Source organism: Penicillium psychrofluorescens (assembly GCF_964197705.1).
Source record: "Penicillium psychrofluorescens genome assembly, chromosome: 2".
Lineage (NCBI taxonomy): Eukaryota > Fungi > Ascomycota > Eurotiomycetes > Eurotiales > Aspergillaceae > Penicillium > Penicillium psychrofluorescens.
In genome coordinates, this window is record NC_133440.1 from 2,094,201 (window position 1) to 2,120,756 (window position 26,556).

A 26,556-nucleotide genomic window follows, 5' to 3' on the forward strand; every position below is an offset into this window, starting at 1 on the left:
AGCTTTCTAGATTTTTAATTCGGTAGAAATTGTGCTTATAGGATTAGTAGAGTAATGCTAAAGAGGATAAAAGGCCCTAGGTCCTGAATTTATATTTTTTATAGTGGCCTAGGGGGAGAGGGGATCAGCCCTTCTTACCCTATCGGGGTAATAATTCTCACCCCGTTCTCACCTCTATCACCCTAGTCTCTAAATTTCTCACCTATATCACCCACACTCACCCAAGGACACTTTCCATCACCCTTTTAAAATAATAGGGGTGTCGAGGGCATATTGAGAATTGGCCTTGCACAATATGTGGCTTAAGTACGGCTGAGCGGACGGGAAGCCCTGTTCTCCACACCCTATGGTCGCATGTACTGAAAATGATATTGAAGATAGCCATAAGTGCAAAAGAAGTGTTACTAGTAGAATTGACCAGTAATTTCAGCCAGCCTGGTGCTGCATTGACCAATAGTGTCGCTCCATCACTATTTCTGACCCAACGTGTCTGCGCAGTTGATATTGTACATTTAATCAAGCTGCACACTCAGTCCCGTCACCAACACCGAAAGAAAAAGACATCAACAAATCCTCCAACCTAATTCGAATCCGTAGTCATCGAAGACGAGAATCTCGCCTGGCGCCCGGGGTTGCGCCGAACCCTCCCCGATTTCGCCCTCTGCTTGCCCTCATCACCACTGTGCGAAGTCCACGACAGCGTCTCCTCACTATCCATCGACTCTTCCGGCTCCTCGAAGTCGAGATCCATGGGCTCAGGCAGATCTCCACTAGTTCCACTAACATCGGCGCCACCACTTGGGGAGGATACATCTCGAGAGCCAGAGCCAGAGCCAGAGGGAGTCGTCACGCCCAAAGAAGACAAATCAGACGTGCGCGTCAAGTCACTCGGCTCGGAGCCAAGGTTGTCATCGGCAGCTCTGGCACCAGCAGTAGTCGTAGTACGTGTAGGTGTGGGTGTTTCTCTCTGCTGAACAACAACAGAATCCGGAAGCTCAGACGCAGACGAATGAAGTGTGCCCAGGTAGCGATGCGAGCGATCACCGCCCCTCGCATCGAGACAGGGCCGGCAGCACTGCCAGCCACAGGATAGGCAGCGGGTCATGCCGTTCTTGTTGCGGCGGTCACACTTGTCACATTTCGCCGTGTGGGCGGCGACGTCGGCGAACTGGACTGCCACGATTTCCGGGTTAGTTGTCTGCGAAGGGGGGTGCCATTCTGGTTGAGGGAGAAGGGGTCGAGCCTGCTGGCGCTGAGTCCGGTTCTGTTGCTGCTGCTGCTGGTTGTCGTGCTGGAAAGATATGGTGGAAGGAGTGGGTGGAGTCATAGGCACAGAGTTGGTATTGTCCCGAGGTTGATACTGATAGTGACATGTCCTCGGCGGTGCAGGGCAGTAGCAGTAAGCCTCTGTGCCGTGATAAACCTCTTCTGTCCGGGGATATTGGCGTTGAGCAGATTGAGCAAGAGAGGCGTTGAAGCGCGTAACGGCACTATGCCACATTTCTGTGTTGAGGGATATATAGATGTTAGCATGCTTACTTTCTTCATGATCCATATAGGCCCCAGATGATGAAGTAGACCAGATTGATCATCGTCTTTCTTTCTTTTTTATTTTTCCTTTCCCTGTTTCTCTTTTGTGTTTCTGGGGTGCTCACCTTCAAGGTCAACCTTAGGCTCGCGGCGCCTGTGCTCCTGGTAGATAACATCCTGCGCATGCACAGGATGAAATACTGCGTAGGCCACAGGATGAGAGCTCAGATACGCATCAGCCACGATGGGAGGACCACCCGGTCGAAAGCCCGAACGGTAGTAGGCCTACAAGATAGATGGATCAGTAAGTATCTGTGCCAGCGAGGTCTGCTCTGCTTGCAAGAAGCACAGAAGAAAAGAAAAGAAACAGATATACATTGTGACTCGGATCAGAAAACCTGTGCGCGCCGTGAACAGGATACAGCGGGAAGTCATTGGTAATGGGACTTGGGTCGAGCTGGAAGCGGAGTCCGTTGTCTGCCTCGAGCCAGTAGCCTGGATGACAGTCGATGAAGATAGCAATGCCCTGTTCGTGGACGGACGGGAGGTGGCGGTTGGGATCCTGGGGGAAAGGGAGGGTGGTGTAGTCCATCGTGGTGGTTGGTATGGCTACTGATTGATGGAAAGAGGGTTATGGGGAGAGTGGAAAGGGGAAGGGGACAAGATCAAGAGAGAGGACAAACAGAGAGTGTCTGTGGGAAAGAGAGGAGAAATATCTAAGGTGATTTGATAGAGGATATCATCTTGCCTGGATCGATGGCGACTTAGGGCTGCTGGCAACTCCCCGAGCATTTGCGAGAATAGAAGGCATATTCCGCCGTCCGGATGCATCTACATCTAATTTCTAGTAGAAAGGACCTGAATGTTTTTTTTTTGGAAACCCTAAGTTCATCTGATGCATTCCTCGTATAGAACCGTGTACCATTTGCAACCGCATCATGCGAGACAACCAGGAAACGAAAACTCCCTGGTATCGACATTCCATTCCATCCTGGACAAAGATTCAGTTTTCAATTCAATTATTTGTGGGCTGTATATTCATCGTCAGTGAGACCGGCTCATAGAGATTGGCGGAAATCAATAACGTACGAATTCCCTCCTCGGGCAGGGGCTCGACGCCAGCGACCTCGGCGGCAAGCTTGGGCTCGGCCTTGGTCAAATCGTCCTTCATCATGGGGAAGGCCAGCACCTCCTTGATGCTGTAGTTGTCCGTCAAGAACATGACCAGACGGTCGATGCCCATGCCCCAGCCACCTGTCGGAGGAAGACCGTACTCGAGAGAGTTGCAGAACGTCTCGTCGATCAGCTGGGCCTCGTCGTCGCCCTGCTCCTTCTGTCGAGCCTGCTCCTCAAAGCGCAGACGCTGCTCGAACACGTTGTTCAACTCGGTGTAGGCATTGACGATCTCCTTCTTGCAGACAAAGGCCTCGAATCGTTCGCACAGACCGGGGTTCTTGCGGTGGTACTTGGCCAGCGGCGACATCATCTGCGGGTGGCCGGTGATGAAGGTTGGGTTGACGCAGGTTTCCTCGATGAATTCGCCAACCAGCTTGTCCAGCATGCGGGCGTTGGTCAGAGGCGGCGCGCAGTCCACGTTCATCTTCTTCAGCATGCGCTTGAGGAACTCGTTCGTCTCATCCGTGTGCAGCTGGTCGCCAGGTGGGAACTTCTCGCCGCACGCCTCCTCCAGCGCAGGAATCATCTCCACCCGCCGCCAGGGTGCCTTCCAGTTCACGTTGTACTCCTCGCCAGTCTGTGTGTGGAACGTGGTCTCGTAGCCACCGGTGACGTGCTTCACGAGGCCCGAAACCAGCTCCTCCGTCAAGTTCATCACATCGTACACATCTGCATAGGCCCAGTAGAACTCGCAGGTGGTGAACTCAGGGTTATGCGTGAGGTCAATGCCCTCGTTCCGGAATTGCCGGCCCAGCTCGTACACACGCTCGAGACCGCCGACGATCAGCATCTTCAGGTACAGCTCGGGAGCAACGCGCATGAACAGGTTCATGTCCAGGTCGTTGTGGTGTGTGACGAAGGGCTTGGCCGTGGCGCCACCGGCAATGGCGTTCATCATGGGGGTTTCGACCTCGGTAAAATCACGGCTGTCGAAGTAGTTGCGGATGTAGGAGACGATCTTGGCTCGCGTGCGGAAGATGTTGCGCGAGCGATCGTTCATGATCAGATCCAGGTAGCGCTTGCGGAAACGCAGCTCCTTGTCCTGGAAGCCGTAGTGCTCGGAGGGGATGGCGTGCAGGCAGGGCGCCAGGAGGATGACCTCGGAGGCGAAGATAGAGAGCTCGCCGTCGTCGCGGTTCTTCGGGCTGGTGCGGCCGGGGAAACCAACGATACCGATCACGTCGCCTCTCCGCAGGTGCTCGTGCTGTTCCTCAAATGGCACGCTACCAGCCGCATTCTGAGACTGGCACATCACCTGGACTTTGACGCCCTCGGCACGGATATCGTAGAAGATCAACTTGGGGCCGGAGGAACGCTTGGTGAAGATACGGCCGGCAATGCGAACGGGAACGTCGGGCTTCTGCTCGCCCTTGGCAAGGCCGTCATACTCCTTGAGGAATTCGCGCAGATCGTTGGTGACCTGGAACTTGTGCGGGTACGGGTCCGGCTTCTTGGTCTCGCACAGCTTGTTGATCTTCTTGGAGCGGATTTCGAAGTATTGCTGTTCAGCGGAATAAATCAGTCTGGCTATCGGAGTCAGTCTCTGGAAGATGTGACACGTACGTTAGGAGTCAAGTTCGCCTCCTCCTCCTCCGCGGACACCTTCTTCTCGGCCTTGGGAGGAGCAGCAGCCTCCTTCTCCTTCTTCTTGGCCTCCTTCTCGCGCACCTTCTGGCGGCGCTTCAATTCAGACTTGGACACCTTCTCGCCGGTGACCTCGTCGAGCAGAAGGTTGGCCATGGAGGCCTCAGCCTCCTTCACGGGGTTGGGATCCGTCATGATTGTGGAGGGTGGTGGTGTGTTCAAGGTCGGGAGCGGATGGTGGGATGAATCATGACCCAGGCGGGAGAAATTTTGGGGGAGAGAAAGGCTGCCCCGCCACTGATTGAGCCGTGCTTCTTATACAACACCCTTGCTTTGCGATGACTCAATTCAGCAGTCAGGGGTGTTGGTCACTAAGTCAGTGGGAATCGTAGTCATTGGGTTTTCGCTGGCATGGTGATTCCTCTATTTTGCATTGTATCCTCCTCGATTCATCTTTACTGCGACATTCTCCAAACGGGAGTCAGGGCTTAGGGCTAACTGATAAAGGAATACCCAATCAGCGCGCTCCAGTCGGGTTGTTATCCCTGCGAATCTATACGACTCGAGAAAGATCCAGTTTCAATCAAACAATATTTTTTCATATTCTCACTAGCCCAGATATCCTGCAAAACACATTTTTTTTTCCATACAAAACCACCGACTGCCAGTCTCAAAAACACCACCATAGTTCGAATTCACCATCTTTGCAAATCGCCATCCGCACCCTTCCGCAACTCAACGCCAATCAGTCATTCAATCACCACGCCGCGCCAGAAAAAGCCTTGGTTCCAGCCTCAAGAAAACACCTAACCAACCACTCATTCCAGATAATCCATCTTGTAGTCACCCTGCTCCACAAACAGAGTGTTGTCCGATCCTTCATCCTCCGGGTTGCGGAAGGTATCCAGCCATGCCAGCGCCTTCTTGACCCTCTCGTGCTCCTTCTGCAGATAATTGCGACGGTGCTGGCGCTCTGGATCTTCTGCCATGAGCTCAAGGCAACGATCAAATGCTAGGGTGATCCAAATGATTAGCCATGTCCTGAAAAGAACGTAAAGAGGGACAGGGATAGAAAGAGCAGCCAACATACAGTTCGGGCCGAAGATCTTCAGCTGGGTGTCGATGGCACCCACGAGTTCATTGCGACACTTAGAGAATAGCTTGATGTGAACCGACTGTCCAATGACGTCGAGGAATCTGGAGCTGGCAACGTCGTAGTACGCGCGAGCTCTCTGTACACGCATTTAGTGATGCCTCTAGTTAACACCTGTACAGAAGGATCACTTACCGCCATCATATCCACCTCCTGGGCAAATGGGTCCGGACCAAGATCTTCGAGCGAAAGCTTGCTGTTCACCACGGGACTAGCCTCGTTAATCGAGCTAAACTGGTATCCGCGGAGCTCGAGGTACGCTTTGCCACGGGTGAGAAAGCGGGCGCGAGTGAGTTCCTGCAGTGCCACTTTCTGGGCTTTGTTGAGCTGGTCGATAGCCCGAGTGAAGGGCTTGCCGTTCTCCATCTTGTAGACCTCACGTCCGTAGGCCAGGTGCTCAGATTTGAGCTGGGTCAGGTAACTCATGATCGTGTCTTTGACTTCCCGGTACAGGCCTGTCTGATGGTAATCACTAAACACTTTTTCGACCATGTCCAGCAGCGCTTTCTGGACTTCCGTATTGGTGGAATCAACGAACCGATTCATCAAACCCTCCCAATGTTCGATGCTGGCGCGCTGCAGGGTTTCAATAGCGCGAGGGTCAATCTGGTTCGGCATACCAGCCGAGCAGAAGTCGTCCTTGATGTCCCTAATACCCTCCCAAGTGAATTTTTTGCCTGGTCCATCCCACGGGCTGAAATACGACAGTTCGTATCCCGAAACACGGACATTGACGGCCGACGACGGGTTTGCCTCTGGCGATCGAGGCTCGGGCATGGGCGCCTTACGCTTCTTCGGCGTGTGGCCCGGGCCGTCAAGAATGATGCAGTCAGAGTCCTGCGTCAGAGACTCCTTGTCAGAGATTGCGGGCAAAACCACGGTGGGACGGGTTTTGGCCAGCGCCCGTTGGAAATCGTTGACAACCTGGTTCCAACGCTTCTGCAAAGAGTACTCCGAGGTGCCGCTGCCGCCATCAACATTTGCACGAAGTTTCTCCAGGAGCTCGCACCGCTTCTGGTAGATGATACTCTGGACATTTTCAATCATGCAAGTAGGGAGAGTGCTCAGCTCTGTATCGATGGTCGCATCTTTCTCTCTGATCTTCGTAGTGATGGACGGCAGGCACTTCTTGATCTGCTTCAAAAGTAGATCAGACAGTGCAGACTGGAGCTTCTTAGTGCCGAACCGGTGCTGATACATGTAGAGATCATCGGTCCACAGGCCGTGGGAGAAGAACTGATCCTCTTCCATTCGCGCCTGTGCGTGGTCCACCGCAGAGTCCGGGTTGTTACGCACAACAAAGTACCCATATCCAACCTTGAACTTCAGACCTGCAAGGATGTCTGTCCACTGCTGATAGCTATCACTGCCTAAGGGCACTTGGTCGGGCTTGGTCAACACACCGAGAGTGCGGTCTTTGGCGCCGCGAATCTCACGAATCAGTCGGGCTGAGCTGGAGTTGGTAGCATCGTCGGTCATAGTCATCGCTAGCAAAACAATGCAGTTCTCCTGAGACACGTATTTTTTCACCAAATTCTCCACGAGCTTGACGAGATACTGTTCGTCTTCGTGCTCAGGCTGGCTAATCACGCCGGGGAGATCGTAGAACGATAGATTCGGGAATCCAGGAGAGGTAATATCCAGGCGAATAACATTAGGCGAGAATTTCACTAGATAGTCTTCGGAGGTCATGTCGTTGAGACCGGGAACGTAATTATGGAAGTCGCTGCTGGGGTTCAAGGTGGCCAGCTGCGCCCACATCAGAGCATCCTCGACTTCACCCTTGTCTTTTAGAGTGATGAAAAGTTCATCTTCCTGGGCACCCCCCATCATGGTCCAGGGTCCAAATGGCTCGGAGCGGCGAGGGAGTTTGGTCATCTTTCGGTCAGGATCGTACATGTATCGTTGCGATAGGTAAATATCGCACCTCCACACCTGGCCGGGCTCGCTCTCAGATAGGTTGATTTCAAGCGGACAGCGAGTGCAGGTGCCAGCGCTTCGAGGGACCTTGATCTCAGAAATACCCTCGATAAGAGAGCTCTTCCCATGACTCTGGTCGCCAACCACGCAGATTTTCGGAAGGGCGATCTTGCTGTCCTCGATTCCCAGGTGGCTGAGGGCCTGGATCTTCTTGACCAGGTCCTTCATGTCCAGGGTGAGGAGGTCCAGATTGCCCCGCGCCAAAGAGGGGAGAGCGTTAGGGTAAGGCATATTGAGAGGAACTGTAGAGAGGCATCAGCTTCTTATTCAGGATGTATGGCTGGACAGTCAGGATATACCCACTACTGTCTCCTTCACGCTTGGTTGGAAGGGAAGGTGTGGAAATGGCCGAGTCCCTCCAATCTTGTGTTGATGGATGGAAGGAGAGAGAGAAGACGGGAGAAGAAGAGAGGGAGGGAAAGGAAAGACAGAAGATGGGGAGGAAGAGAAGGGAAAGAGAGGAATGGAGGGAGAAGTGAAGGAGGAAAAGGAAAGAGAGAAGATGGGAGAGGGAGAAGGACAAACAAAGATAGAAGAAGGAGGAGGAGGAAGAGGAGAAGGGAGGTGAAGGAAAGAAAGGGAGCAAGAGTCAACAAACAACCAGGACGTTCATATTCTGGTTTATAATCTACATTGAGTAATTTCATGTTTATCTAGTACGCCCAGCAATCATCTAGATTATACGTAATGGTTCTCGCTCGATTTTGACTTTCAAACAAAGACACTCCGCTGAAGCTAACGGCACGACAGAGAAAAGCTATCAGAAGAAGGCCGATGGCGGGAAAAAGTGGTAGTATCCGCAGTTTTCTCTCTAAATACGTGGCAAGGTCGCACACGCATTTAGTATTAATAGTTGTTGTTGTTGTTGCAGGTAAGAGGTTGCAGGTGGGAAGTTGTGGGTAGAAGGTATAGATGGTTGTTGTGCAAAGTGCGAGTGTGGTTAGACTCGTCGGGATTATGGTAAGAGTTGGAAAGAACAACAAGCGAGAAGGGAACAGATACACGGTGTGGATGTATTTTCTCTGGATCATGGTCTCCATCAGGGAAAAGAATATACTCTGTACTTGCCTAGTATGTATATGTCGTTGCAGTTGGTTGTCGATCTGCCCCACACAGTGAACGATTATTGCGCGGGCTTGCGTTATCAGTCTGCTGCCTCAAGCTCTCTCTCGGCTTCCACCTTCTTCCACCTTTTCCTCTCCAATTCCACAAACAATCCTGCGTCACATCTCTCCCCAGTCCAGCCCATCCCGGGCTCATCACTCCTCCTTTTTCCCTCCTTGGTTCTTCCTACCAGAGAACCACCGCCAACATGTCCACCTACGAAAGTACGCCGTTCTCCCAGAAGAACCCTCCCTATCCCCAATCCAATCCAATCCAGCACAAGAAAGACCAAGAGAAGACAAAATACACGCTAACATCCCAACCCAATCAGTCGAGCACAACACCACCGACCCCTCAACAACAACCCAGCCCCCGCGCCGCCGCCGCCCTGACCTCTCCACCTTCTTCGCAACCCTCTCCGAAATCACCCCGGGCCCAGACCACCGTCCGCACGCCGTGCCCGTCCCCGGCGATGTAAGCGCTGCGTTTTACAGCCTCGCTGAGGCGCTGGAGGTCATGCGCCGCGACGCAGATGTGGGTGGTGGCGCACCCCCCGCAGGTACCACTTCCGCGGCGGAGGGACAAGAGACCAGCGCCGGCGGCGACGATGGCGCGGGCATAGATCGCGATCTGTTGACGCAGATGATCCAGACGCTGCTCCAAGAGGCGGATACACCACCGCGGGAGGTGGAGGGTGTGAGTGAGGAGTTTTGCGATAGTATGATATACCCTCCTTCCTTTTGCCTTCCGTCCGTTGTTAACCTATTTATTGCAGTGCTCGACCGTGTCCCCAAATCGTCCCTAACAGCCACCCAAACCTGCCCAATCTGCAACAACCCCTTCCTGGAGGATGAGTACCCGCTCGTCGTCCAGCTCCCCTGCCACCCGACGCACCTGTTCGATATGGAGTGCGTGCGGCCCTGGCTGCGGCTGCGCGGGACGTGTCCGCTGGATCGGGTGGATTTTGCGAAGCAATTACGGGAAAAGGCGGAGGCGCGGAAGAAGATCGTTGAGGAGGATGAGGAGGAGGAGTGGGATGGCATGTACGGGTGATTTCCTGTCAACATAAACCAGATACCATTGGCTTCATGAGCAAGAAACAGTGGAAGAGAAAGCGGTTCCTTCATTAGGCGGTCTGATCATAGGGGGTTAACAGGAATTACAGCAAGGTTTCATTCAGTTCAATGCATTGCAAAGCAATATACATGCTACTTCATGTCTTCGTATCTATAATGTGGTCCGGGATTCAGCCCAGCATCTAATCTAGTCGTGGATCAACAGACCACCATCCTTAGGTCGAATCGCCAGCTTACCAGCCTGGTCAATCATAGCCTGAACACCACTGCGCTCCAAAACACCTCCCTCATCCTTAACGACCTCGCGCGCCTCCAACTCCTCAATCAGCCGCTGGTTCTCGCGGTTGCCCTCCAGCAAGAACTTCAGACACATAACAGCGTGCTCTTTGATGTAAGGGTTATGCGCGTCGAAAGCCGTGCAGCAGAGGATCGCCTCGACGCCGCCATGTTGCCGGATCTGCTCTTGCACCTCGGGACATTTCCAGACAAGTGACGAGAGAACGAGGACGACGAGTTTCTTGAGATTGCGCCATTCGAACTCAGAGGGGTCTTCTGAGATGGGTGGGGATTCCGGGCGGGAGTCCACGCTGGCGGCGCAGGTGTCGATGGGGTCTGGGTCGCTGGGGTCGTAGGGCCGCTCGACGGCCACGGGGGCGGCGGGGAGGGCAGACTCGGTGGTGCGGGGCGAGGTGCTGCGCGGGGGTGGGGGAGGCGGAGGGACAGAGCCAAAGGATAGAGAGTTGAGCTGGCCCTTGGGGATGCTGGCTTCCAGCTCCTTAATGAGGGTTACCAGGTCGTAGACAATCTCCCATTTCACGAGCAGGTTCTTCCAGTCGTTGTTCTCTGTGAGCACGGCGAAGAACTCCAGGAACTGGTAGACGCCTTCGTACACCCGTTCCATGTCCCACAGATTCAAGGGGAAGTCCTCGGGCAGGGCCATGCCGTCGCGGATCTGGCCTTGCAGGTAGATCAGGGCGCAAGTTTCGGGGATGATGTTACCGCGGAAGATGGTGAAGATGTAGCGCACGGTCAAGATGTCGACGCGCGATAGCGGCGAGGGAATACGCTTTTGCGAGGAGCCGGTAACCGGGGATGGGGAGTACTTGGAGCGGAAGATGTGGGTGAGGATTTTGATGACCACTGCCTGCGCGGGCGAAATGATGTCCTTGGGCTGGCCAAAGTCCGAGTATGCGTGGGACATGAGTCCGTTCTTGAGCACGGCCTCCATGATCTGGACCATCATCTTGAAGTAGAGCTCGTCGTCAGGGAGATCCCAGGCCGCAATAAAGATCAAAAGCTCGCGCAGCAGGTTTCGGCCCGTCTCCTGGGTGAGCAGAACATGACACCGCATGGCCTGCATGTTCCGAGAACCATTGCGTTCGCCTCCCTTCAACCCAAAGCTGTCGACGATGCCGGCCTGGACAATCATAGGCAGAGCTTCAATCTCCGCTGGTCCCAACACAAGAGGAATATCGGTCAGAAGGCCACGCTGTTGGTCTCCTGGTCGACCCCGGTAGTCGTCGTCCTCATCGTCTTCTTCCTCGTCCTCCTCGATACTTCCATCAGCGATGGCTTCCAAGCTGCGCGAGTCATCGTCGCCCACGGTCCCTACATCGCCGTGGTCATGATCGTGATCATGGTCGTGGTCATGATGGTCGTGATCGTGGTCATGTTCGTGGTCGTGATCGTGGTCATGTTCGTGGTCATGGTCGTGGTCGTGATCGTGATCGTGGTCGTGGTCATGGTCGTGGTCATGGTCATGGTCGTGATCGTGATCGTGATGATGGTCATGATCATGGTCGTGGTCGTAGTCCCCATCTGGATCACCGCCAAGCTGGGATGACTCCTGCAGCCGTGCCATAAGTTCGTCCTTGGCTTCTTGAAGCGTCTCAGCCGCAGACTGCGCTGACCGTGGCATGCTGGTGTCTTCCTCCGTGACCGGCGCATCCACAGCAGCAAGCGCACCAAACTCATTGAGGTCTGGCATATCAGCCCAGCAGATGCGTGGGTAGCCAGCAGTATAGCTGCGGTCGATCGTCAGAATCGGTCGCTTACGCGGCGGTTCATCTTCCGGAAGCGCAGGCGGGAGATCGCGAGCGCGGTCTTGAAGATCGGACCATCCATCCACCTTGGCGCCCAGGATAGCCGTCAACGCAGCGCGGATCTCCTTGACTTGTATCGGATCCTTGCCCATTTCCTGGATGGCGGTCAAGTCTCGGCCTAGTAGTTTTTCCATGTGGTCCTTGATATTGGCGAGAAGCAGCATTGCCGCCTCTTCCTTGATCGTGGCTGGCTCCCGAGGGAAGTTCGAGATGGTCTCCAGTAACAAGTCCTCGGCGGTCTGGTCATACAATGCCCGGATGGGAGGGTTCACCACGCGTTCTCCAGTCTTTACGACGGGTGCCAATCCCTCAGCGCGAACACTGGTCTGGTCCAACGGCTCCTTGGGCTGAATGATGTTTGAGTCACCAGTGGAATGATACCCAAAAAGATCCAGCCACAGCACCATCTTCCGTTGTTCGTTATGCATGATGAAGTTGTGCAGGTATTGGAGGCAGGTAATCAACAGCCGCTTGTACAGGTTGACCACTTTCTGCCACCGTTCTTCATTTCGTGCATTTGTTTCTCCATCGAAGCCACGAGCCGTTACGCGCACGCAGGTGTCTATCAGGGCAAGAATCCTCTGGTCGAACCCTTTCTCCGCGGCAAGGTTCTGTGCTTTCTTTGTTGTTGCGAGAAGGTTCCGCGCAATGGTGCAGAGGTCATTGAGACGCTCGATGTCCTTGACGAGCGAGAAATAATGGAACGCGATGAGGTTGGAGGAAGAGTGGTCGTAGTTTGCCGAGGCAGGGTTTTTCCACGCAAAGGACTGCGACTCGAGGACGGGGATGGCGTTGGTGAGGACGTCGGTGAGGCCTTTCCAGATGTCTGGCGACATGCCTAGATTGTGTCTACACAAGACTATTAGCGCCGACAATCGCGCTGACAATCATAATAACTATGGGGTACCTACCGAACATCGCTCTCCTGGTGCGTCTTGTACAAGATCTGCTTTCCGGCGGCCAGCATGTGCTCCAGACGCTTGTCGTCGATCATGCCTCGAGTCTCGTAGTGGCTCAAAGTGCCGGCCAGGACGACCTTGAGCATTAGCTCCGCCGGAGTGCAGCTGGGTTTGACCTCCGCCATTCTGCCTGAGAGGGTTGGACGTGGCAGGGACGAAAGGGCGTGGGGGAGGAAGAAGTTGAGAAGGTCGGGAAAATTTCCGCCCGCAGAATTTGGTCCCGCCATTCGCTGGGATCAACTATGTACTGTCTACACAGCTACACTCCGGACTATGCAAAAGATCCATAAGATTAAATTCATTATCATCGTTATTGTACAGAAAATCCCATGGCATCTCGCAAATTGAGCCAAAATCCCATGTCATAAATATTGTCCACATCCCGCATACTACGCAGTCGCCTCCACCGCACATCCACCGGTGCATCAGGCCGACCCTGATGGGCGATCTGGTTGGAGGTAGATGCTAACACGTATTCGCCGCGTGGGGGTTCGTTGTCGGTGACCAGAATCTGATCGCTGTGGACCGGCCAGTCTGACGGCGACGACAGGCCAAAAACCTCATTCCGGTTGGCCTTGTAGACGAACCCGTCGAGAACATCTTCCTTCCAATCCGACCACTTGGAAGTCTCGTTGGTCGTCATGCCCGCCCAGACGAGATAGGTATGGTAGACAAGAAACGCGACGGCCAATGGGGCCGTCATGAGCATCAACAAAAACACCGCCCCGATCTTGGGATCAAGGGTAATAACTGACGTCCAGACATTGATGTGTGTTATCCAACTCTCCCGCATCTCTTCGCGCACATCGAGCGACACGTACTGCTCCAGGGTCTGGCAGAGCAGCAAATAGCCAAGCACGGAGCCGTAGATCAACAGTACGGAAAGCGACAGCAGCAGCAAGAGGAAGTAGGGGTAGTTTTGAGCTCCGACGCAATTCATCAGCCACACGCAGTGGTGGTCATGTCTTGACACGCAGGCACGGCAGATGCTGCAGTGTTTGCTACGGGCCGGTTTGAGGAAGCGGCAGGTGCTGCAGTGATTCCCTGGGTGGAAGAGGGCCCGGTCGTAGGGATATCGCTTCATCTCTTCCTCGTGGTTTTGCGAGGTGATAAAGGACTTGGTCACCACGCACTTGTAGAGGAGCAAATATGGTATGATGACCACGGCGAGCACCCAGGGCTTGTGAGAGCTGGAGAGCCGGGGCCAGGCCGGTGGCAGGAAGATATACTCGCCAATGAAGAGCAAGGACAAAAAGAAAATCTCGACCAGAGTTAGAGTGCTCGTCATCTGATGGGGGTGTTACTACTCACCAAGACTAATGGATGATTCTCATTCAGGACATAACTGCCGGATCGTTTCCAAAGCCACACCACTCGACCCCCGAGCAGGCGAGAGTCAATGAAGCTAATTCCATTGGGGATATATATCCACAGGGTCCGATGTAGAAACCCCACGGGAGTTTTGCTGGGACGAAGGTTAGTTGTGCTTTCACCACCACTTGGGGCCGTCTCACCGGAACAGCGGCAGTCTGCCGAAGAGGGCAATGAAGATAAACGTTGATATCCCCAGGATGACCAGGGCCACAGTCCGAAGCGCTCCCATTCTGACTGGGGGATGAACGATCCCAGTTACATGCTCCGAAACAGAACCAGACTGGGTGTTGATGCGGCTGCCAGGCACCGCGCGGTCATGTGATCGTGTCCCGGGCCCAACCAAGCTAGGCCTGCATTCATTCGCTCATTGATTCCTTCATACCTCGACTTCACTTCCAGAACATCAACTGACCAGGGATTGCTAGACAGACCAATCTGCTCGACTGGTCGCGTCTGTCCAGAGAATGTGGTACCGGGACATGTGACGCGTCGCAGTGAATCGCGAGTGAGCTTGAGACTCAACATGGCCGCGCCATTGTCCAACTTGTTCAACGGAACGCGTTTCTGGGTGTCTTCGTATGTCTCCAAAAGAGGCACGCTGAAGGAGTCGATAAAAGTATGGTTTCCATCCTTCATGTCTTGACCATCAAGCTGACCCTGACCTAGCTTAACGGCGGCCTCGTAGTGATAAGCCCTAAAGATGCCGACATCAGATTGGTGGATCCCGACAAAAAGGGCCACGATGTGTCTCTTGACACGTAAGGTCACTCTTGTCACATCATGATAGACTCACTCTTACTAAACTACCGAAATCAGCTACTCTTACAAGTGGGTAGAGCGTACCCTCGAGAAAGGCCGGCTTGAGCCTTTTGAACCCTACCGGGTTCGGCCCTCAGCGCCGCGTCCAATGGGTGCTTCTTACATCGCCACAAAAGCCACTAGAACAAGCTACTCGCTTGAAGATGACCAACTCCTGTTCGACTGGGTTGCAGCGTACAAAGAGGTCACAGGTACGGAGGGAAGCGGCACCGGCGTATATAAAGAGCTCGAGAAACATGTATGTGTGAGTGTACACTATAGAAGGACCATTGTTTTAACCGTCATTTCTGTGCAGTATCCCTGGCATCCCTGGCAGTCCTGGCGTGCTCGCTATGTCAAGAAACTTCTGGGCAGCCCTCGTCCCGGGGGTGGTGAACCGAGGCCAATTGAAGAGCTACACCCAGTCGGTTCTAACCCCCCGATGTGGGTAGCCGTTCAATCTCGACAAGAACTACAGCCACAAGAGGATCCCTTAAGATATCCCAAAAGGAAACGCCTTTCTACTCCTGGGCCGTCCAGTGCCGTTCCAACTGATGCCGACCCGGCACCACCTCCAAAGCGAATATCTGTGGAGGCGACTATATCAACTACTGCGCCGGCAACGCGCGAGTCTCTACATGGAATCCGTGAACCCAGTCCGCGATCACCGAGTCTGGTAATACCCTCGCCGCGGAATTACCATCCAGATCCTACTCAACCCGCTGCTGCTCACCCTACCCAGTCATCACATGCCGTCAAGGCCGCTACAACCCAGAGCAAGCCCCCATCAAATGAGCCAGCGACGGCAGCAGCATTTCTGCTAGAACTTCCTTTCTTCCCATCCCCTCCAGAGCCTGAAGAGGACGATGAGGAAACCGTGGACGAAGACGAGGACGAGGACGAGGACTATGAAGAGTGGGTCGATATCCACGATCTCAACTCATGGATCGGTTCACGAATTGCAAGACGCGGCGTCGATGAATCCGAGGTGATAAATACCTTGCGTTGCACGAGCATGAACCCCATAATCGCGGACAAAGTTCTCAAACTCGTGGCTGCCGGACAGGACATTCCCACCGACATGCGCGGGTTCTGGACACCACAAGACGACCAGTCTCTCGAGGGAGGAGACAAATACGGCGTCGAGCGCGTGCTGAAGAAACATGGTGACGAGGCGGTCACTGCCCGATGGGAATATTTGAGCATGGCGCGGGGATAAAGGACGGGTTTACGGCTTATTATACGTCTCATCTCAGCCGATAGCAATGGACGAAGCAACGACGCATGTTCAAATCGATGTTTTCAATTGCCCAGAGGGGCTACGGCGCCTAATGTAATTTGAACAGCGTAATTGAGATGGCAAATAATAAGGCCATGTCCAATTCTAGGCTTATCCGACTGGCTTGAAATCACTATGTTGAAACCGCCATGTTTCTAGACGGTGCACTAGGAAAATTCCCAGACCTCTAGGGAACCTCACAACGCCGAAACCAAAAGGCCACTCAGGGTTGTGCTCAGCTGTACTCAGGAGTGAAAAGCGGCATAGGGTGAGCATTAAAAAGGAGGGGAAAAGGAGGGCCAAGACGTGCCGACCATTATGCGGTCTGTATAAGCACAGCAGCGAGGTGATACGCTCAAGTTTCCATTGCATTCGCATCCTTTTCCTCATCTCTGTTCTGTTCATTCTTGTTCTCGTTCTTGTTCTCGTCCTTGAAAACGCTAGACAAAAATAGTTAGCAGCTCATCTCCTAGCTCCAGCAGATTCAAGACGTACAGATGTGATTCATAAAACTTGAGCATCTTCAGAAAGAAACAGCGTTAGCAACATTATCACTCGAGCTATATCGAAATCACAGTATACCTTCTGCGGACACTTCTCGTAGCAACTTTGAATGGAGACCTTCGTCTGCTTGCCATTGGTCCACTTGAGAAAAGCAAAAAGAGTGTCGGTGTCCGGATCGCGCACAATCGTATCCACGCTGTCGACTTGCTTCTCCCAGCTTTTGGCCTTGGATACCCAGTTCAGGTCGCTCTCCTCGCTACCCTCCTCTGTCTCCTCCTTCGGGGATCGTTTGCGCCGCTTGATTGGCGAGGGCGGTGATACCAGTGACGTGGCGGGCTTTGGATCGGTCATGGTTTTGCGCTTGCGTGCTGGGCCTTTGGACGGCTTGGGAAGTGGCTGAGGTCGGCCACCGATTTTCTTGTAGTACTCGGCGACGATGTCATCGGCTCCCTCTCTGTAGGGATATGTGAACACGGCTTCAATTGAGATAGCGAGATATAAAGAGCATACAAAAGTCCCTCCTCTGGCTCGAATGTTTGATCCTCGGGTTCCTCGTACCCCTTCCACTTCACCAAGAGTTCAAGCTCGCCCTGTGGCTTTGGTTAGCGCGCGCGGGGGAGGGTGCCATTGGCGGGGTGTATGTGGCATACTTTGACAAATTTATGGTCGAGGATATCTTCAACGACATATCTATGACCCTATTAGGAGCTTTGAAGTCGACCAGAGATCCAACGCCGCGACTCACAGTCCTTCCTCCGAGTCCTCCTCCCCCTCGCCATTCTCCTCCGAGTCCTCCGACTCAGGCTCGGGGCCACCGTGTGGGATATCGCCGAGATCCTCATCGTCGGATTCGAGGTCCTCCAGGGCAGCTGGGAGTGTCGGTCAGCTTCGACTGCGCTCGCGACGCATCCAGGCGCAAACACTCACGCGGCATGGTTCCAGGGGAGGAGGGGGAAACGAGGTGAATCAATCGTTTGAACAGCTTGGCGACTGGAGGCGTACACCTCGGGGCACTGGATGGGGGAACAGCAGAAGGAGAGAGCAGCAGCAAAAAGCTCACGCGGAATAATGAATGATGGCTGAATCGCGAGGCGCGTGAATAAAGGCGGAACGAAAGGGCAGGCACTAAGTCTGATTAGGCAAGCAGCTTTCGACTAGCCCGATCGGGTGTGTGTCTCCAGAATTTCATCCCTCACTCTTCCCTCCACCACAACGAAAACAACTCCTCGACTACTGCGTTGTTCTGCCACCACTCTCCTTTCTTCGCTCTCCCTTTCTAGAGCTCTCGCTGCGGAATCGTTTCTCCTGCCAGGTGGCAGCCCGCCGTCAACATGGCAATGCGTACGCCTCCCTCATCTCATGCCCCTCATTCTTCTTACCGTGCGGTTACTGACTGTTGGACTGAACAGAGCTGGATCTATCTCAAGGTGATTACCATTCGACGGCCAATTTTTGTGATGGCGACTGACACCCGCTCCAGCCCAGATGTTGAAGGATGAAAATGGGCGTCCGTTCATTGTGGTCCGAGAGTACGTGGGATGCGCTGCCCATCAACTATACGTTGCGCTGACCAGTGGATTTTCTATCATACAGCCAGGGGAAGAAGAAGAGAGTACACGGCAACGAGGCCGTCAAGTCGCACATCGTTGCTGCCAAGACAGTGGCCAGCATTGTCAAGACGTCTCTGGTAGGCAGTCGAACCTGTGCTAGGATGAGCAACCTCTGATTTTCCGCCATATAGGGTCCCCGCGGTCTCGACAAGATTTTGATCTCCCCCGACGGTGATATTACGGTCACGAACGATGGCGCAACCATTCTCGGTCAGGTACGACAGCACCACCCCTTTTCTATCGTTCGCCGTTGGTGTTGAGCAATATTGATATCTGGGGTCTTGATAGATGGAAATCACCAACAACGTGGCCAAGCTGCTGGTCGAGCTCTCCAAGTCGCAGGATGACGAAATCGGTGACGGGACAACGGGTGTCGTGGTGCTGGCAGCGGCCATGCTGGAACAGGCCTCGGAACTCATCGACAAGGGCATCCACCCCATTCGGATAGCAGACGGATACGACCAGGCCTGCGAGATTGCCATCGCAGAGCTTGATAAGATCAGTGATGAGATCCCCTTCTCCCGAGACGATACCTCCAATCTCTTGCAGGTTGCCAAAACCAGCTTGGGCAGCAAGATGTATGCGCCACATCCCCTTTGCCTTCTTGATCCACGCTAAAAAATCCACAGTGTCTCCAAGTCTCATGACCAATTCGCCAAGATCGCCGTTGATGCCGTGCTCTCGGTTGCGGACCTGCAGCGCAAGGATGTCGACTTCGAACTGATCAAGGTTGACGGAAAAGTGGGCGGCTCTCTCGAGGATTCGCTGCTTGTCCAGGGTGTGATCGTCGATAAGGATTTCTCGCACCCTCAGATGCCCGATGAGGTCCAGGACGCCAAGCTGGCCATCCTGACTTGCCCGTTCGAGCCCCCGAAGCCCAAGACCAAGCACAAGCTGGACATCACGTCCGTGGAGGAGTTCAAGAAGCTTCAGGATTACGAGAAGAACAAGTTCACGGAGATGATCCAGAATCTCAAGGACTCCGGTGCCAATCTGGTCATCTGCCAGTGGGGTTTCGATGACGAGGCCAACCATCTTCTTCTCCAGAACCACCTGCCTGCTGTTCGGTGGGTTGGTGGGCCCGAGATTGAGCTGATTGCCATTGCCACAAATGGCCGGATTGTGCCGCGGTTTGAGGATCTGAGCGCGGACAAGCTGGGCACTGCGGGTCGTGTTCGTGAGATGACGTTTGGAACCACGAGGGAGAAGATGCTGGTCATTGAGGAGTGTGCCAACAGCCGGGCAGTGACCGTCTTCATCCGTGGAAGTAACAAGATGGTGAGTTTTCTAACATCTCCAGCAAATCATACCAGTGGCTAACTTGATCCACAGATCATCGATGAGGCCAAGCGGTCATTACACGATGCCCTGTGTGTGGTGCGCAACCTCGTCCGAGACAACCGGGTGGTGTATGGTGGAGGTGCAGCGGAGATTGCGTGCTCTTTGGCCGTTGAAGAGGCTGCTGTCAATGTGCGTTGCCTACCATTTCTCTCTCAAGACTCACTGACTGATTTTTCTCTTTTCTTCTAGAGCCCCGGTATTGAGCAGTACGCTATGCGCGCCTTCGCCGATGCGCTGGATGCCGTGCCAATGGCACTGGCCGAGAACTCTGGTTTGAGTCCGATTGAGACCCTGGCATCGATCAAGTCGCGTCAGGTCAAGGAGAAGAACACCCGCTTGGGTGTTGACTGCATGATGACCGGCACCAATGGTAGGCCATCCTTTTCCTCCATAACATTCTCCGACTAACTTTGTGGGTACAGACATGAAGGAGCACTTTGCCATTGACCCGCTGATCGGGAAGCGCCAGCAGCTTCTGCTCGCGACCCAGTTGTGCCGCATGGTCCTCAAGGTACGGTTTCCATCAGCTTTATTGTGAATATTGCTAACAGATCATAGATCAACAACGTTATCATCTCTGGTGATGACGACCAGGAGTTCTAGATCATTCGCGGAGAGACTGGTAGCAGTGTAGTCGTCAAAAAAAGGTCTTACTTATTGGACCTTATGTAAAGCATGGTTTCTTCCATAGAAAGTTATAGTTGGAACGAAAAAGGATTGATGATCTCTCATACCGAGATGTCCCTAGATCTATTCAAGTGGATATTTATATTTTCTCTATAATATGGAACGCCACTATTATTTTTAAGATTGCTATTCTCCGTCTGTTCCAACAGTGATGTTCAAAGAATATACATGTAGCAGTGGATATATATTTTAGACCTCGGAACATGCAAAAGATACTTTTGCTTTAAGCCATACTTACCCATAAAACACCTTCTACGAAGACATTTCTTGCAATGCCCAACGAGAGCAATAGATCAATATTGTATCGCACAACTCGCATACGTATTAGCCTATACTGCCCCGTAAATGCATGTGTACCCGCACGACCTGATGTCAGACAATATGAGGATATTGGCTTCTTGTACGCTGGAATATATTCATGCGGGCAGATCATCTTTACGGACTAATCGGAGCAATAGAGATTCATGAATGCTTGTGAGAATGAGCTAGGGTTATCTGTGCGCTTGTCTGTGTTCACGAGGGCCAGCCACCGCCGTGTCTGCCGAGGATGAAAGGAGGGACGAAAGGGAAGAGAAAGCAGCCTTGCAGACCCTCTTTCTGGGGATCAGTCAATTCTATTGCCTCATGCGTACCTCGGTCAGTATTTAAGTTCCCCAGGATTTATCATAGGTTCACTCGACACTCGTGTGCGGTGATCTCACGACCCAGATGATCGACACTTCGTGCCGCGGCAAGTGGTACTGGGTACAAGGCTGGATTTATCACATTCACAGTATGGACCTACTAGACAAGACAATATCAGCCAACGGCATTTAATTATTTCTTTGCTAGTGGTATTGTGTACATTGATCTTTATACGTCGTCATGAACGCAGAGCCACAGTTTGAAGATCTACACACGGATCCTACTTGCGACGAGATTCACTAGCCGAACCGGGAGCTATGACGAAGTCATTTGTTGCACAAGTATAGACAGACTCAAGCTATCGGAAAAGCTATGACACATCCAAGTTAATTCACCCACAGAAATATCTCGATAAGTGTAACAGCTCACCAAGCCGAACTCTACTTACTCCCGCGACCATTTCACCCGGTGAATGAACCACCGTACATACATCGCGCAACACTACATTTTACCCAACCTATAGGACTCCGTGGAAAGAAAGACAACCCGTATGGTATAACGTATAACGCTTGGCAACACTCACCCACTCGGTATAATAATCCGACTAGCAAGTCCAGATCGAAATGAGCAGCTACAGAAACGAAAGTGTTCCACCATCTTCCGTGGAAGTCGCCATGTGAGTAAAAGCCGTCCGTCGCTCTGTTCTTTTAAGGAAGGAGAAAAAAGTCATCAGGAAAGGCTGCTTGAACTGGTTTGAACCGTAAGCTTTTCCAAGCCCGAGATCAGGGTTTAGCCTGGCCCGGCTCATGGTTTCACGGGAAGCATAACCCGATTCCCCGCGACTCGTGGTTCATGAATTGGAAATCTTGGTGGTCACGGCGACAGAAGGCTGAGACATGTCCAAATATCTAAGAAGAAGTGATTGAGAATCCAGGAGAGCGAGCTGTATGTATATGTTCTAATCCACATGCGATACTGCAGGTCTATAGCTCGTAATCAGCAATCTTGGAGGTGGAACATGATTGGGAGCCATCAATTGATTTAAGACGTCAATCGAGAGACAATATCATTAGGGCTCAAGTGGAATCGCTCGGGAGATAGTTACGAGAACACAAGTTCGATTTCATGCAGCGCAAAAAAAGAAAACATTCCCAGGCTGGCGCTGTGCCAGTCGTGAATACCGCGACACCCGACCGAAATTTCTTGAATGTCAAGTCAAGTAGGTTAAACTTCGAGCTCATTCACATCAACCGCTCCGATACCAATCCTTCAGTGCGGTGTGACAGCAGCATCTGAGAACTCCTATCCGGGGGACAGTGTTCAATTTTCGTCGTCCAAGCCCATATTGCAACCGGTGAGACCTGGTCTGTAGCTTCAGTTGAAAATGCGCCTACTGTGACCCTGTGTGCGAGTGGTTCTATTCTTGGGCACTCCTCTCCTATCCTTCGAATTTTTACCTGGGTGTGGTCCAGATGACCTGCGGTGAAGATAGGGATTCCATGCGGGACGGGCGACGGAGGGCATCAGCCTCATGATTGAGTCTCGGGCTTCCCGCTCTACCTCCATCACATGGCGCGGGGGGCTTATTGACGTGGCTGCGTTCTGTTCGTAGGCGCCCGGGTCTCAGGATCTCTCTTGACGCCCTTCATCCCGTCTCATCTCTTCTCGTCTCTACTTCGGCCTGCTGGTGTCCGTCACACGACTGCCAACTCATCAAAAAGAAAAGAAATAGGACATGGTAACGTATTCATTCCGCAACGGACGATACGATACTCTTCTGCAAAATGCGACCGGATACGGATCATTTTATTTCTTATGTTGTCTTTCAGGCCGGATGCGGCGGAAACAGTCTGGGGTAGTAAACAAACAGGAGGCCCCGGATTGACTATTGGCATCCGACTGGCACATGGTGTTATTTTTACGAGTAAGATTATCGTTTCCGCCCTATCAACAAAGGGCATAACACAACAAGAAAGGGATCGACAAGCCCTGTAAGCCATCGAGCGTAGCGAGACTCATTTTTCGTATTTCGTTCGCCCGCGGACCCGGACGCAGACCCGAAGCCCAACAGGCGCCGTGGCGGACGGAGAAAAAGCCAGGTGACAGAACCCGGAGATTAGGCTGAACATCCCCCGGGCTCTGTGTTTAAGCGTCATGTGTCAGTAAACAGCCGTGTGTTCTTTTGACGGGCAGAAGGCAAAGGCGCCCAATAAATGCAAATAGCCATCGTGCCACCCTGATCCATCTTGAGTTGGCGCGTCGTGGCGCCCGGCAAAAGTGTTGACGGTCTAGAACTTTACCCCACGGATCAGCCGTACATGGGCAGACAAAGACCCTAGGCAAGAGAAAGACCCGTCGATGTCAAATCAGATCAGCCACAATCGCGCCGAGAAACACCGACTCGTTTTCCGTCAGCTGTCTTTGATCGCCGCCGCGAATCAGGGCAAGGAATAAATCTGAAAAGATAGCCGCCCCTAGTCCAATAACATGGTGCACCTGGCCCGAAATAGTTGCTGGTGCTGGGATCATTGGCGGACCTGCAAAAACTGGCGGCTCGTGGCGTTGTTTGTCTGACGAAAGAAAAAGCAATTCTCAGTGTGTGAGAGAGACTGAGGATTCGATTTGACAGCTCTGGGAAGGGAGGCTGACTCTAGATCACGACGGCTGCGTGCATGCAACAACTGTATGGAGAGTTAGTTGGTTGGTAACCAACCAACCAGAAAGCAACCCTCCATTGGAGTGGCCGATCCGTCTCCCAGCCCCTGTCTGGTTCCTTTCCGGGTTTGGGCAAAGAATCTGGAGTGAGTCTGGGGGAGCAACGTCTGGCCGGATCGGGGGTATAGAAACACCAGAAACACGAAATACCAGATACTGTAAAAACCGACACAGCTTTTTTTTTTTCAAACCCATTGTCGCCCGGACTAGGAGGCTCTGCGCTCACATTGTCGCAGATAGAGAGGGCCAGAGCACATGGACAAAATTATACAAATCATCCCTTGGAGACCAAAGTCCGTGTACCGGGAAGTGGGCCCGCAGCTGTCGGAGAATGAACAGAGGCATGCTAGGGCTCCCAGATACCCGGATACATGCCCTTCCCTGCAGAATTCAAGGGGAGAGAGCTTACCTCACATATCAATAAACAAGGAGAAACACAGGGCTGGATCTAGAACATTGGAGGCATGCTCGGCGTGAGTGTGACTCTCTCACGCAAAATTGTATATCGAGGCTTGAGAGTAAAACAGCAAGTATAGGGCGATGTCGAATTCAGCAGAAGGAAGGCTCTCTTGATCACCTATGATACATGTATTGCATTGGGTATACCCCTACGCCTTTCTTCATATTGATCGGGCTGAGGTGAAACACAGATAATAAAGTACAAGATGATCGGCCGGAAATGCAAATCTTCCTTCCGGCTGGATTGCAAGACAATTGAATCATTAGACTAGTCAGTCATTACACGATTTGAATAATTAGACTAGTCAGTCATTACACGATTTGAATAATTCGCCCGGCCATCATCGCTGTGTCATTCCCTTCATGCCTTACGCAGTACACGGGGGAGAGTCGACAAGTTTACCCCGGAGTAAACAACAAAGGAATCTATGGATCACAACATACCTTCTTGGTATGAACGCATCACAGCAAAGGCACCACCGATTAACTCTACGATCCCTCGATCGACCGCTCAGCTGACCAAGAGTCTAGAAGGGCGAGCGACCAAACTATGCGCGGATGCCGCCTCCGCGATCCCCGGATTGATGCCCCTTGCGCAGATCTGGGAGAGAGATTAGCATACAGTTTATACCTTACCGGGGAGAGCGGGCCGGTGTATATATGGCGTGCCAGATGAAAGGAATGTGATTATTGACCGGAGATGCGACACGAAAAGAAAAAGCATTGAAAACGCTCATTTGTTGATACGAATTAGGGCTGTCACATTTGATCGGTGGGGTGGCGCGGCCCGCCGAATCCAGGCACCCGGAGACCTGACGGACTCAGGGTAATGTGACAGCACTGAGCTACCAATTCATCTACCCTACGACAATACAGTAGTCATAAAATATAACGATTAATAGGAACTCTCCGTACGACGGAGCTGTCTACTCCTCCCATCCCTACTACTGCTATTGGACCCCGCGTCAGGTGATGCCCTCGTGACCGCGTGACCCGTGATTTGCCACTATGCGCTGTCTTCCCCATCAGCTGGTTCAGCTGGACTGCCTCGGCTGGTTGGAGCTGGAGCAACTAACTACGACCCTCGCCACAGCAGCGACTGGGTTGTTCTTCATCGACTGGTACTACCCGAATATGACGAACGGTCGTTGTGCAAGGTCGGCAGCTGAGAAGGATGACTGACATCCAATTACCCCAGACCGACTCACATCACATGATGGATGAAACGTGCATCTTGTGTGACTCTCCGACCAGGGGGGGCCACCAGAGGATCGATCGGCCCCGTCCTTGCCAGTCCCCCGGGTTAGCGGCCGCGAGAGCTCTGGATGGAGAGCCTTTCCGTCAGTCCGGAGCGACGGGTAAATCTTTGGACAGACTTCCTATATAGTACCTAGTGTTGGGAGAGCTTGTGACGGTGGCTCCGTTTGGCAGGTGCTTTCTAATATGTATGTCGGTACAGAGACCGAACTAGGATGTGCCCTTTCGGAAGACACCAAAGGAAACAAAAGAAAAAAGGAGCGGTAAGAGACAAGGCTCTTTCAATCTGCCCGCCACATGATGACGCCCAGCAAATGCCTCACCGTTCGAGATTCATCTATGAATATATTATCATTAATTGAGGCTTGAACACTCCTACAACGTGGCGTCCCGACCTCTGCTCGCTGCTTGAACGACCCTTCCGTGACTAGAATAGACAACACAGCAATACTATCAGCCGGACTCTCCAATGGCCAACCAGCAAGTGCGACAGTTCCTATTCCCTACAAGTCACAAGCAGTAAAGAATCTGAAGCGCCTTCTAGACGGAAACCGGCCGGGCCTAGCAATACCGGTAATGACCGTTTGGTATTTACGGGTGCTCGTGACACACTGATTTTTCTCACCGACCCTCGGTAGGATCGTTAATAAAATCATTTAATATTTTCCCTTTTGGGTTCTTACCGTACCGTACATAATAATCCCCCTCTCTGGCTCTCTGTCATAATTATCGGTTTCGGTTCCTCTTCTATCTCTCGTTCCTTCTTTCTCTCCCTCCTCCTACATTCACCTCTTTCACCTCGCCTTCCATTCAACCCCCCCCCCCCATCTCCCATTCCCATCCGCCCTCGCTCTCGTTGTTCTCTTCTCAACCCTGAACGCGGCAAATATCCACCTCTGTTCGGTCGACCCACTCGCATTACGCCTCCGTTCCGATAACCTCCGCCTCAAACCCACTGCCAGATCTCCGCATCGCCAGTGGCGCCCGGACAGAAATTTGACGGGACTCGACGAATTCTCTCTTCTTCACCCCTCTCTTGACAACTCAACTCGTACCCAAGCGCTCAATCTTACCTCCGGCGCCAGACACAATCCAATTTGCTGCAAACACTCTTCTGTCAGCATCTAGATCCAGTCCTTACTCCGATCTTGACGTGAACGCCGCGGGATTCGAAGAGATTTTTGCACCACCGCTCCTCAGCGCCGTACGATCACTCTCGGGGGAGACGGCGACCCCGGAACAAC

At 52.8% G+C, this 26,556-nt stretch overlaps 9 protein-coding genes across 9 annotated transcripts; 3 read left to right on the forward strand and 6 right to left on the reverse strand.

Annotated features, from left to right (window-relative positions):
* Window positions 1–580: 580 nt before the first annotated feature.
* On the reverse strand, window positions 581–2,122 carry PFLUO_LOCUS2981 (uncharacterized protein; the record flags this gene model as incomplete). The annotated part of the gene is made up of 4 exons (XM_073780178.1): window positions 581–1,291; window positions 1,372–1,490; window positions 1,656–1,815; window positions 1,907–2,122. The coding sequence occupies 4 exons, from the start codon at window positions 2,120–2,122 to the stop codon at window positions 581–583; spliced, it is 1,206 nt and encodes a 401-aa protein (XP_073637059.1).
* A 423-nt stretch (window positions 2,123–2,545) lies between these two features.
* Window positions 2,546–4,485, reverse strand: PFLUO_LOCUS2982 (lysyl-tRNA synthetase; the record flags this gene model as incomplete). Its single annotated transcript, XM_073780179.1, has 2 exons — window positions 2,546–4,207; window positions 4,270–4,485. 2 exons carry the CDS (start codon window positions 4,483–4,485, stop codon window positions 2,546–2,548), a joined length of 1,878 nt encoding a protein of 625 aa, XP_073637060.1.
* A 623-nt stretch (window positions 4,486–5,108) lies between these two features.
* PFLUO_LOCUS2983 (uncharacterized protein) lies at window positions 5,109–7,654 on the reverse strand (the record flags this gene model as incomplete). Its single annotated transcript, XM_073780180.1, has 3 exons — window positions 5,109–5,302; window positions 5,381–5,522; window positions 5,579–7,654. 3 exons carry the CDS (start codon window positions 7,652–7,654, stop codon window positions 5,109–5,111), a joined length of 2,412 nt encoding a protein of 803 aa, XP_073637061.1.
* A 1,081-nt stretch (window positions 7,655–8,735) lies between these two features.
* On the forward strand, window positions 8,736–9,580 carry PFLUO_LOCUS2984 (uncharacterized protein; the record flags this gene model as incomplete). The annotated part of the gene is made up of 3 exons (XM_073780181.1): window positions 8,736–8,751; window positions 8,859–9,245; window positions 9,303–9,580. 3 exons carry the CDS (start codon window positions 8,736–8,738, stop codon window positions 9,578–9,580), a joined length of 681 nt encoding a protein of 226 aa, XP_073637062.1.
* Window positions 9,581–9,790: 210 nt separating this feature from the next.
* Window positions 9,791–12,789, reverse strand: PFLUO_LOCUS2985 (uncharacterized protein; the record flags this gene model as incomplete). The annotated part of the gene is made up of 2 exons (XM_073780182.1): window positions 9,791–12,554; window positions 12,617–12,789. 2 exons carry the CDS (start codon window positions 12,787–12,789, stop codon window positions 9,791–9,793), a joined length of 2,937 nt encoding a protein of 978 aa, XP_073637063.1.
* A 185-nt stretch (window positions 12,790–12,974) lies between these two features.
* PFLUO_LOCUS2986 (uncharacterized protein) lies at window positions 12,975–14,267 on the reverse strand (the record flags this gene model as incomplete). Its single annotated transcript, XM_073780183.1, has 3 exons — window positions 12,975–13,925; window positions 13,976–14,129; window positions 14,179–14,267. 3 exons carry the CDS (start codon window positions 14,265–14,267, stop codon window positions 12,975–12,977), a joined length of 1,194 nt encoding a protein of 397 aa, XP_073637064.1.
* A 294-nt stretch (window positions 14,268–14,561) lies between these two features.
* On the forward strand, window positions 14,562–16,055 carry PFLUO_LOCUS2987 (uncharacterized protein; the record flags this gene model as incomplete). The annotated part of the gene is made up of 4 exons (XM_073780184.1): window positions 14,562–14,654; window positions 14,705–14,796; window positions 14,855–15,095; window positions 15,153–16,055. 4 exons carry the CDS (start codon window positions 14,562–14,564, stop codon window positions 16,053–16,055), a joined length of 1,329 nt encoding a protein of 442 aa, XP_073637065.1.
* Window positions 16,056–16,470: 415 nt separating this feature from the next.
* On the reverse strand, window positions 16,471–17,553 carry PFLUO_LOCUS2988 (uncharacterized protein; the record flags this gene model as incomplete). The annotated part of the gene is made up of 7 exons (XM_073780185.1): window positions 16,471–16,555; window positions 16,611–16,636; window positions 16,698–17,073; window positions 17,130–17,209; window positions 17,270–17,309; window positions 17,365–17,488; window positions 17,547–17,553. The coding sequence occupies 7 exons, from the start codon at window positions 17,551–17,553 to the stop codon at window positions 16,471–16,473; spliced, it is 738 nt and encodes a 245-aa protein (XP_073637066.1).
* A 551-nt stretch (window positions 17,554–18,104) lies between these two features.
* Window positions 18,105–20,173, forward strand: PFLUO_LOCUS2989 (T-complex protein 1 subunit epsilon; the record flags this gene model as incomplete). The annotated part of the gene is made up of 9 exons (XM_073780186.1): window positions 18,105–18,148; window positions 18,213–18,306; window positions 18,361–18,444; window positions 18,518–18,807; window positions 18,859–19,507; window positions 19,562–19,699; window positions 19,760–19,940; window positions 19,993–20,081; window positions 20,129–20,173. The coding sequence occupies 9 exons, from the start codon at window positions 18,105–18,107 to the stop codon at window positions 20,171–20,173; spliced, it is 1,614 nt and encodes a 537-aa protein (XP_073637067.1).
* Between the last annotated feature and the right edge of the window lie 6,383 nt (window positions 20,174–26,556).